Here is a 10,769-nt window from a genome sequence, read left to right as displayed (position 1 = left end):
TGGAGCGGTTCAGGGAGCCTCAGAGTGAATTTTGGGATGCCCGGCTGCCCCCAGGGTGAATTCTCGGGTAGTTCAGGTGCCCTCAGGGTGGGTTTCGGGGTGGTTCAGGTGCCCCCAGGGTGATTTTTGGATAGTTTGGATGTTCTCAGGGTTAATTTCGGGGTAGTTCAGGTGCCCTCAGGGCGAATTTTGGGGTGGTTCTGATGCCCCCAGGGTTAGTTTCGGGGTGGTTCAGGTGCCCTTAGGGTGATTTTTGGGGTAGTTCGGATGCCCCCAGGGTTAATTTTGGAATGGTTCAGGTGCCCTCAGGGTGATTTTTGGAGTAGTTCGGATGTTCTCAGTGTTAATTTCGGGGTGGTCTGGCTGCCCTCAGGGCGGATCTCGGGGTGCCCAGTGCCCCCAGGGTTAATTTCGGGGTGATTCAGGTGCCCTCGGGGTGATTTTTGGGGTAGTTCGGATGCTCTCAGGGTTAATTTCGGAATGGTTCAGGTGCCCTCGGGGTGATTTTTGGGGTAGTTCGGATGCTCTCAGGGTTAATTTCGAAATGGTTCAGGTGCCCTCGGGGTGATTTTTGGGGCAGTCCGGATGTTCTCAGTGTTAATTTCGGGGTGGTCCGGCTGCCCTCGGGATGATTTTTGGCATAGTCCAGATGCCCCCAGGGTTAATTTCGGGGTGGTCCGGCTGCCCTCGGGGTGATTTTTGGGGCAGTTCGGATGTTCTCAGTGTTAATTTCGGGGTGGTCCGGCTGCCCTCGGGGTGATTTTTGGGGCAGTCCGGATGTTCTCAGTGTTAATTTCGGGCTGGTCCGGCTGCCCTCACGGTTCATTCCGCGCTGCCCGCGCCTGCGCGGCCCCGCCGGAAGGTGCCGCCCGCCCGGCGGATGTTGCGGCGCGGCCGCGGCTGAGGGAGGGACGGCGGAGCGGCAGCGCCGGGGCCGCGGTAGGAGCGGGGCGGGCCCGGGGGGCTCGGGGGGCTCTGAGGGACGCGGGGCGGGCTCGGGCCGGGCCGGTAACGGCGCCGGGCAGCGCTCGGGCGGGCGCCATGTCGCGACAGTTGAGCGTGTCGTGAGGAGCCCCCCGGGCCCGCCCTGCGCTGCGGGCATGTCGCGACAGAAGAACGCGTCGTGAGGAGCCCCCGCCTGCTTGCCGCGGTGTGTGAGGAGCGCTGGGCACAGCGCGCAGGGCTGCGGGGAGCTGAGGGGGAAATGGCTGAAGGGACACGGCCCGGCGTGTGTGAGGGGTAAAACGAATAATAGAATGTGATACGTGTATATTATATACAAATATTATATATGTGTTATTCCTCCCAGGCGGTGAAAACACCGCTAGCTCGAAGCAGGCAGGTTTCACGGAGCTGTGGGCAAGGCTTGCTAATCTAAATTAGAAATCATAATTAAAGCTCACAGATAACCCCCCGAAGGTGGTGCAGCGTCTCCGTGGCGGGAGTGATTAAAATTAAACAGCAAAAAATCCCTCAGGAGGCAGTGTAAGGGAATATCAGAGGCAAAATATCCAACCCTGGAGTGCGGGGTGTGATTATCCCACTAAGATCCTTTTCCCTGGCTTTGGGTGCACAAATTTGGGCTCGGATCTTTGTCTTCCCAGGACAGCGGGCTTTGGCATTCTGAGTGGTTTGTGTAGGACAGGTGACACTGGAAAGCTCCAGGGTTCGCTGCTGTTGTAGGCAAAGCTGTCAAATTTATTCCCCTTTGGATTGTTTTTTGTTTTGTTTTTTTGTTGTTTTTTTTCTTTGACGTTGTGGAATGGTGTGGGTTGGAAGGGACCTCAGTGCTTATCCTGTCCATGGGCAGAGAGAGACACCTTCCACTGTCCCAGGCTGCTCCAAGCCCTGTCCAGCCTGGCCTTGGACACTGCCAGGGATCCAGGGGCAGCCACAGCTTCTCTGGGCAAATCAATCAAAGTATTTATAGATAAGATTTTAAATATTTTTAAAAACGGGCACTTTGAGTCACACTGGCAGCCGAAACCATTATAAACCGTGCGCCACTGAGGAGTCCCCACCTGGAGCGTTTTTGACTCCAACCGTGTCTGGCTTCTCCTGGTTTTTCCCTCTGTTTTTCCAAGCCCCACACTGTGTCAGAGGGTCGGATTGGATCTCAGGGAAAGGTTCTTCCCACAGAGGGTGCTGGCACTGCCCAGGCTCCCCAGGGAATGGTGACATTCCCGAGGCTGCCAGAGCTCCAGGAGCGTTTGGGCAGGGATGGCAGGGTGGGATTGCCGGGGGGTCTGTGCAGCGCTGCCCTGGCTGCTCCAGCTGAGGGAATTCCGTGTCCCTGTGCGAGCAGCACGTCCCGAGATGGCCGAGGAGAACGAGGAGCTGCCGGCGGACGAGGAGCTGCCGGCGCCGGCCGAGGAGGGCTTCGAGCAGCTGGAGAACGACAGCCCCGCCGAGCGCAGCGGGCACGTGGCGGTCACCGACGGGCGCTGCATGTACGTCTGGGGAGGATACAAGGTACAGCTCCTCCGCGGCCCCGGGACTGGCGCTGGGAAATTATTCCTCCCCCGGAACACGGCAGCTCCGGCCAGCAATTTGTAACACGGCCTTCAGGGGGGTTTTGCAACGCTGAAATAAATCGCGGGTGTTAAACCTTGGCAGATACACGGGGGTTTTGGGGTGGTGTTTGCCTCTGGCAAAGGGTGAAGGGAGCATTGTCTGATTGGCACTGTGCACCCTGGGAGTGGTGATTTTATTTGCACAACTGTGTTTTGGGTGTTAAGGATCCTGGGTTTGTTGTTGTCACGCTGGAGGGGTGCAGCACCACAAAATCATTTCAGTGACAAAATCATTGTCGGTAATAAAATCCTATCATGGAGGGGCTGGGGGAATGAAAAAGGAGCTTTTGGCTCATTTTGCTCCCTGGCTCAGGCTGTAAAACAGAGGTTTAACTTCCATTTACCCGGTCTGGCTCTGCTGGGAGCTGATTGTCCCCAGCAGGTGCTAAATTAGGCTGATTCCTGCTCTGGGTGCAGGTTGGGAGCACAGGAGTGTGGGAGGCACAGGCACTGCTCCTGCTGTGATCCCAGAGGGAGTGTAAATATTCCCAGGGTCTGTAATTCCATGTGTCAAACGTCCCTCTGACACTGCTTTCCCTTCTCTGACCTGTCCTGCAGAATGCCCAGGTCCGGGGGTTTTATGACTTCTACCTGCCTAGGGATGAGATATGGATCTACAACATGGAAACTGGAAGATGGTACAGTAAATCATTAATTTGGGGGGAAAAAATGATAAATCCTTAAATTGGCTGTGGAAAACAGACGGGGGACTGAGCAGGGAGAGAATTCCCTGATCTCTTTGTTCCCACATATCAAACTATTGCAGAAATGTGTAAAATATTTCAAGTTTGGTGGGGTTTTTTCTGTGAAAGCATCCAATATGTTTTTCCAGGCTGAAGTAGGAGAGGCAGCTGGGACAGGCAGCCCAGATAGGAGTGTGTGACCACCATGTGAGGTGTTTTGGGATTCCTGGGATAGGATAGGGCAGCTGGAAATGGTGTTTGTACCACTTTTGAGGCCAGTGGTAGCCAGGGAATCCCTGCTGAGTTTTTGGCCTTTGCAGTTGTTGTTTTTAAAGGTGGGTGCAGCCAAAGAAGCTGCTCAGTGCTTTGCAGGAGGTGGGATTTCAGCTGTGCTCCTGGCCTTCCCTGGGCTCAGGGACAGCCTTGGGCACGGGCTGGGATCTCCTCTCTGTGGTTATGGTGTTTACAAACAGGAAAAATCCAGGAGCAGAGTGGAAACGTGCAGTTTACACAGGTGAATCCTCTTTACCTGAGGCTTCTGAGCGTTCCAAACTCCTGAGCTGGGCAGATGGGATTCCTACCCCCAAAAACCCCATGTATTAACTAAACTGCCTCTTCCCCAGCCCTCCATCGTAACAGAGTAGTTCTGTGAGTTGTTACATCTGAAAAGGTGTGAAGAACTGAGAGCTGTTGTCATTAAAAGCCTCCAAATGAAGGGGTCCTGGTTCAGTGGGAGCAGGTGCAACATTCCAGGCTGGTTTTGCAGGAAGAAGAGCAAGACAGAGGGAGACGTTCCCCCGTCCATGTCTGGCAGCTGTGCCGTGTGTGTGGACAGGGTGCTTTATCTCTTCGGGGGGCACCACGCCCGCGGCAACACCAACAAGGTGAGGAATTCCCCTCTGCCCCTTTCCCGTGGGGATTGTGCCCCGGGAGCTCCCCAGCCTGCAGGGACACGCCGGGCTGGCATCGCTGCTGCCCTTGTGCAATGAGCAGTGGATTGTGCCCTGCCTCTGAGTGTGCTGATTTTAAACGGTGGGAATCACCAGAGCTGCCTGGATCACATCAGGAACTGATCTGGGGTGGCTGGAAGGGTTTCTCTTCCCTGGAATCTGTGGTAATCCCAGAATCCCAAAACCATTTAGGTTGGAAACATCCTCCAAGATCGCTGGCCACTCCTTCAGCTAGAATTAATTAATGATATTTTCTGATAGTCTGGCAGTGTGGTTTAAAATAAATCGTTTTGGTCTATATAAATATGTAGTTTATATATCTAAATGTAAGATCATGTATTTCATATGTAAATATAAACAGAAGGAGTTTGAAGGAGTTCTTGCAGACAGTTTGAAACAAACCTCATTTGTACAGTGTGGTTTCTTCACTTCCTGCTGTGGCATTCTCACATTGCAGTTCTTGTATGTAAGTGCAGAGCTGGTTCTCTTCCTGCACAATTATATAAAAGCAGAGAAGGGGTAATACTGTAAAAAATGTCACTTTGTAAACTTTTAAACCATTTTTTAGTTGTAAGACAGCTGTGCTTTGTACACACCTTCATTGTATCCCACAACAGCTTCTGGATGCTGAAGCTCAGTGTCCATAACCCTGTCAGTGGTGTAAAAGGTGTTTGAGGCTGCAAAGAGGTCTGGGTTTGTGAACCCATATTTTGTTGCAAATACTCTTAGTGCTCTGTTTTTCAGCCAGGAAAAGAACTCTTCATTTATTACCATTTCTATACCAACACATGTTAATTTAAAGTTGCTGTTTGAACAGCAGACTTTAAGCTGATGGTGTGAGTTTTAAAAATCCCTTTGTTTTCCCAGTTCTACATGTTGAATGCCAGATCCTCGGACAAAGTGCTGCAGTGGGTGAGAGTGGAGTGCCAGGGGGTGCCCCCCTCGTCCAAGGACAAGCTGGGGGTGTGGGTGCACAAGAACAGGTGAGGCCCCGGGAGGGCTCTGCTCCCTCTTGGCTCTCCCTCCTCTTCCTCCTCCTGCAGTCACCGTGGGGCTGGCTGGGAATGTTCCCCTGGAGAGGAGAAGGCTCCAGAGAGAGCTCAGAGCCCCTGCCAGGGCCTGAAGGGGCTCCAGGAGAGCTGGAGAGGGACTGGGGACAAGGGCTGGAGGGACAGGACACAGGGAATGGCTCCCACTGCCAGAGGGCAGGGATGGGTGGGAGATTGGGAATTGGGATTTCCTGGCTGGGCTGGAATTGCCAGAGCAGCTGTGGCTGCCCCTGGATCCCTGGCAGTGCCCAAGGCCAGGTTGGACACTGGGGCTGGAGCAGCCTGGGACAGTGGGAGGGGTCCCTGCCATGGCGGGGGTGACACTGGGGGGGATTTAAGGTCCCTTCCCACCCAAACCATTCCAGTGATTTTGGAGTTTCACTCTTGTGCTGCTTTGGCTGCTCCATGGAGCTCCCAGGCTGGGGATTTGCTGCAGAGACTCAGGAAAGGTGGGAAAATCCCTGTGTGTCCCTTCCAGCCCAGGATACTCCGGGGTTCTGTGGAATTGCCCACAGTGCTGCTTTTCCAGGCCCTTGATGTGGGGAGTGAGCTCCTCATTACCAGACCCGATAGGATCAGCTGAGATGTGAATCTGTGCAGGGCTGCGGTTGTGGGTGGTTAATTAGGTGGTTGATGAGGTGCTGCAGGTTGTTTTCTGTCACTCCATAATCCCACAGGAATTTCTGGCAAAGCCATGCCAGTCCCTAATACAGGCTAAACCCCAAAGACAAAAACTTGGGGGTAATTCCCGTTTAAACTCCAAAGGGCAGAGTGCAGGGACCAGGCTGCACACCCTGACAGCCCCATGGATTTGGAAGTGGAGCAAAGCTTGGGAGCCTGGGGCTGGAAACAGCTCCAGGGATTTAGTGTGGGTGGGAGGATCGTGAGGCAACACACAGAGCCCCACACCTGGAAAACCAGAGGAGCTTCCCTGCTGTTCTGAGCACAGCCTTTATGTTTATTTATATTTATAATAACAGATGTGGCAGAATTTTTCACAGCTCTTGCTCCATGTTTTCCTCCAGGCTGATATTTTTTGGAGGCTATGGCTATTTTCCTGAAGGAAAGCAACGTGGAACATTTGAATTCGATGAAACCTCTTTCTGGGTAAGTAACCCTGGAAGCCATTTCTGATTCAACTTTTGCTGTTTAATCAGTGCTTGTTAAAACTTATTGCTTCTTTATGTTTGTTTTTTTTTTAAGAATTCAGGTCTTCCTAGAGGGTGGAACGACCACGTGCACATTCTGGACCTTGAAACTTTCACTTGGAGCCAGCCTATAACCACGGTAATTAATGGTTTGCTCTCAGTTAATTAAGTCACAGCTCAGTAATGTCATTTAGGAGTGTTCTTGGAGCCATTTCCACTGAATTTAGCCATTCATTTAGACAGATCCTCTCTGCCAAAAGAGGAAGTTTGCCTTTTATTTTGATCTGTCTTCATGTGTTTTTGCTGTCTCCTGCTGTGGTTGATGCCTCAGCTGCGCTGTGCCCAGGACAGTGGAGTTTGTGCTTTGCTGTCACCCTCATTGCCAGGGGTGGTCGGGACCTGTCCCTGGGCTGCTGGATTGTGGGCAGGAGACAATTAAACACTGCTAATTGCAAATCCATTTGGAGTGTCCCAGGAGTGTTCGGGAACGGGGAAATGGGCTGGTGTGGCCACAGGCTTGGGGGATGTGAAACACAAGACAAGGAGCTCCAGATTGCCAAAGAGTTGCTCTGATGACTTCATACAGGTCTCGAGTAGTTCAGAAAGTCAAGAAAAATGGTGTTTAATGGAATCCCAGAGTGGTTTGGGTGGGAAGGGACCTTAAAACTCATCCAGTTCCACCCCTGCCACAGGCAGGGACACCTTCCACTATCCCAGGCTGCTCCAAGCCCTGTCCAACCTGGCCCTGGGCAGATTTATGAATATAAAGATTTATTATGTCACTGTCTCATTTACAATCTGTCTTCTGTGGCTGAACCTTGCGCTAAAAGCAAAATTTATATACTTCAGGAGGGAAAAAATAAACCCCATTTTTAATGAGTTCTCTGATCCTCCATCCATCACAAAACAAGCCTGCACACAGGATGATTTAGTGGCTGCGTTTTTCACTCTGTTCCTTGCTGGCCCCAAGGCTGAGCTGAGCCTGTGCTGTCCCCTGGTGACCGATCCGTGTCCCTGTCCCTGTCCCTCCCCAGGGGAAGACGCCGTCGCCTCGAGCCGCCCACGCCTGCGCCACGGTGGGGAACAGGGGCTACGTGTTTGGAGGCAGATACAGGGTAAGCCCAGCCCTGCTGAGCCAGGCCTAAACCCAGAGCTCAGCACGAGGCTTGAGGCCGCTCTGCTCTGTTGTAGGAGTGCAGAATGAACGACTTCTACTACCTGAACCTGGACACGTGGGAGTGGAACGAAATGTGCGTGCCCAGAGCCGAGACACTGAGTAAAGTTCTGTGTGTCTAGAGAAATTAAAGCTGTCCTCGGGTCGCTGCAGTGTCCTGCAGATATCTGAGAGATCCTCAGGGCAGGAAGGAGCAGCAGGGTCTGCTGTCCCTGCTGGTGATTTGGGGTGTTTCTGTTGCAATCCAGACTCACCCAAGGCGTCTGCCCCGTGGGCCGATCGTGGCATTCCCTGACACCGATCTCCTCGGATCACCTCTTCCTCTTCGGAGGCTTCACCACGGACAAGCAGCCCCTGAGTGAGTCATTCCAGAGGGGTTTGGTGCTGGCTTTGTGCCCTGGGGCAGCTCTGCACAGGGCCTTGAAAGATTGCTTTGAATCCCTTCTGAATTCCTCCCGTGTGCTCCAGCTCCTCATTCCACGGAGCAGGAGTTGCTGAGGGTGTGGAGACACCAGAACTTGCAGCAATTCACCTGCTCTAAAAATGTATCTGAAAGTGCAAGTTCAACTTAGCGACAGCTTTACAATCCTGCACCTTCACACCCGTAAATCTCTGTTGCACTGAACACTCTGTTGTCAAACAGGAGCCAGTGTTTTGTAGTTTTTCCTAAAATATTTGATTTATCTAAGAACAGAAATAGAATGTGCTTCACCTGAGTATTTGTATATTGCAGCAATTTATAAAACTGACAGAATTCTGGTGTTTATGTGGGATTTTGCTTGTTTGCAGGTGATGCCTGGATTTATTGTATCAGCAAGAACGAGTGGGTACAGTTTGAGCACAACTACTCCGAAAAACCAAGGTATGGCAGACAATTCCCTGGAAATGTGATACAAAAGAGGTGTGGAAGCTGCTGGTGGTGGCTGCCAGAGAGAGGACACTGGTTCCTCCTCAGGCTCTCCTTTTCCCCGTGTCCCAGAGGTGCAGGCTGTTGTGTGCTCTCACAATTCTGGGTGAGGGCCACACAGGCAGGTGCTGCAGGCACCCGTGAAACAGCAGGAAACAGAATTTAGGGTTGGATCCTGGGGTTTAGGGTTGATCTGGCTGCAGAGGACTCCGAGCTGCCAGTGCCAGCACCAGAGCTGACTGGAGCCAGTGTCCCTGCTCTGCCACCAAGCAGGCACGGCTGGTGTCACCAGGGTCCTGCCACAGGCTTGTCCAGGGCTGTTCTTGGCTTCCTGCTGAGGAAGCAGGAGGTGGTGACACAATTTAAAGCCCCAAAACCTCTGTGGTGCACGAGTGTGGCATGGAAAACTCGAGTGTTGCTCCCTGTGGCTGGGAAAGTGACGTGAGCCAGGTTCCGGAGTTACAGCCCTGATGCTTCCTGGTGTTCTCCTTTGGGCTGGCTGGGATGGGGAAGGCTCTTCCCAGGGCTGGGATCTGGCGTTAACAGTGCTGCTTTCTGTTCCCAGGCTGTGGCACACGGCCTGTGCCAGCGAGGAGGGCGAGGTGATCATCTTTGGGGGCTGTGCCAACAACCTTCTGGCCCATTCCAAAGCTGTGAGTTCGTTGTGAGCTTGCCCTTCCCATGGGATCTGCAGTGCTGGGTCACTCCAGCATCTCCTGGGGATCACAGAGGGGCAGACAGAGCCTGAGGGGGAAAAGCTTTGCTGCTGTCCAAAGTCCCTCAGTGCAGAGGCCTCGAGGCTTGGAAAGCTGAAGGCTTCCTCCCGTGTCCCTGCCCAGGGCAGGCTGGAATGGGATGAGCTTTAAGTTTTTTCCCTGCCCCCGTGGCCGTGTGAGCCTGGGCTGCTCTGGCTCCTGCTGAGCACCCACAGCACCAATTCTGTGTCTCTGTCTCTCCCCCCCTGCAGGCTCACAGTAACGAAATCCTGGTGTTCTCCCTCCAGCCGAGATCCCTGGTAAGGTAAGAGAGCAGAACTCCAGCTCGGCTGGCAGCAGGAAAGGCCTGGGAATGGGGAGGCCCTGGCGTGGCTGTGGCTGCCCCTCATCCCTGGAAATGTTCCAGACCAGGCTGGACAGGCCTGGGAGCACTCTGGGGTGGGGGAAGGTGTCCCAGGCCATGGAAAAGGGTGGAATGGGACGGGATTTAAGGTAAATTCCCACCCAGACCATTCTGGGATTCCAAGACAAGCAGGGCTGGGTTACCATTAGACCTCTCCATGTTCCAAAATACTGGAGGACGTTTCCACCCCCACCAAACGCTGCCAGAGCAGCAGCCAGGCCTGAGGATGGAGGATTCCCCTCAGCCCCTCTGTGCAGCCGGGCCCCGCTGAGAGCAGCGTGTGTTGCAGGCTGTGCCTGGAGGCCGTGATCTGCTTCAAGGAGATGCTGGCCAGCTCGTGGCACTGCCTGCCCAAGCACCTGCTGCACAGCGTGAACCAGCGCTTCGGCAGCAACAACACCTCGGGCTCCTGAGCCGCCCATTAAAGCCGCTGCTCCGCCCTCCGTGCGTGGCCCATTAAAGCCGCTGCTCCACCCTCCGTGTGTAGGTAGTCGCTTCTCGCCCTCCCGTGCATGTGAATGGCCCAGAGAGAACCTCTTTGTGTGTGACACGTTCCAATAAATGTATTTAATGCCAGAGGAGCCCGGCCCCAGCTTCGGCTGTGCCCCGAGGGGTGAGGCTGACCCCAGAGCGGGGCTGTCCCTGGGGACAGGAGCTGGGACTGCTGAGCCCCCAGGGCTCCGGAGCGGTGCTTTAGTGGTGTTCAGCCCACGGCTGCAGTTCTGCCACAGATGCTTAAGGTCAGAGGAGCAGGATGTGGGAGTTGTCCCAGTGTCAGTCGATAAACTGTTGTAAACCTTGAGATGTTAAAGCACCACTACTCTCTGCTTGGCTGTAGTTTGGGTTTTTTTGGAATTTTTATGTTGTGGAATTTCAATTGTGAACCTTAGGTAGCAGATATTCTGCCCTGCGAGTGTAACTGAGAGTGCTTGTGCCTGTTCCCAGCCCTGTGGGGACACGGGGGACAGGGCCAGGCTGTGCTGCTGTGGGGAAGGGGGAAATCATGGTTTAATCTGTCTTCAAACAACAATTAAAAACGTTAACTTCTAGAACAATTCCTGTGCTGTAATTCCTGAGACCCCGGGGGTTTACCCTGACTCCCAGCCCTGCTCCTTCCCTGTCCCCACAGCCAGGGAGGGTCTGGGGGGAGCACAATCCCCCCTCCC

General features: G+C 53.6%; 1 protein-coding gene across 2 annotated transcripts; it reads left to right on the top strand.

The window, feature by feature from the left end:
* The first annotated feature begins 780 nt into the window (after positions 1 to 780).
* Positions 781 to 10,658, top strand: KLHDC2 (kelch domain containing 2). 2 transcript variants are annotated; one of them, XM_063399739.1, is made up of 14 exons: positions 781 to 939; positions 2,306 to 2,472; positions 3,132 to 3,211; positions 4,023 to 4,140; positions 5,074 to 5,189; positions 6,281 to 6,362; positions 6,459 to 6,542; positions 7,438 to 7,518; positions 7,595 to 7,653; positions 7,826 to 7,935; positions 8,367 to 8,439; positions 9,050 to 9,137; positions 9,452 to 9,504; positions 9,893 to 10,658. In XM_063399739.1, the coding sequence occupies exons 2-14, from the start codon at positions 2,317 to 2,319 to the stop codon at positions 10,014 to 10,016; spliced, it is 1,224 nt and encodes a 407-aa protein (XP_063255809.1). In that variant the 5' UTR covers positions 781 to 939; positions 2,306 to 2,316; the 3' UTR covers positions 10,017 to 10,658. The 2 variants fall into 2 exon arrangements, with proteins under 2 accessions (XP_063255809.1, XP_063255810.1); XM_063399740.1 differs by lacking the exon at positions 781 to 939 and adding an exon at positions 1,016 to 1,150.
* Positions 10,659 to 10,769: the final 111 nt, after the last annotated feature.

The sequence above is a fragment of the Prinia subflava genome, chromosome 5, assembly GCF_021018805.1.
Source record: "Prinia subflava isolate CZ2003 ecotype Zambia chromosome 5, Cam_Psub_1.2, whole genome shotgun sequence".
Taxonomy (NCBI): Eukaryota; Metazoa; Chordata; class Aves; order Passeriformes; family Cisticolidae; genus Prinia; species Prinia subflava.
This window is presented reverse-complemented; position numbering and strand designations above follow the sequence as displayed.

Bases quoted from the DNA above. Each gene is read 5' to 3' on its own strand.
- KLHDC2 (XM_063399739.1), top strand. From the start codon at position 2,317: ATGGCCGAGGAGAACGAGGAGCTGCCGGCGGACGAGGAGCTGCCGGCG. The intron at 3,212-4,022 runs GTACAGTAAATC...CTGGTTTTGCAG, and splicing joins AACATGGAAACTGGAAGATG to GAAGAAGAGCAAGACAGAGG. The intron at 5,190-6,280 runs GTGAGGCCCCGG...GTTTTCCTCCAG, and splicing joins GTGTGGGTGCACAAGAACAG to GCTGATATTTTTTGGAGGCT.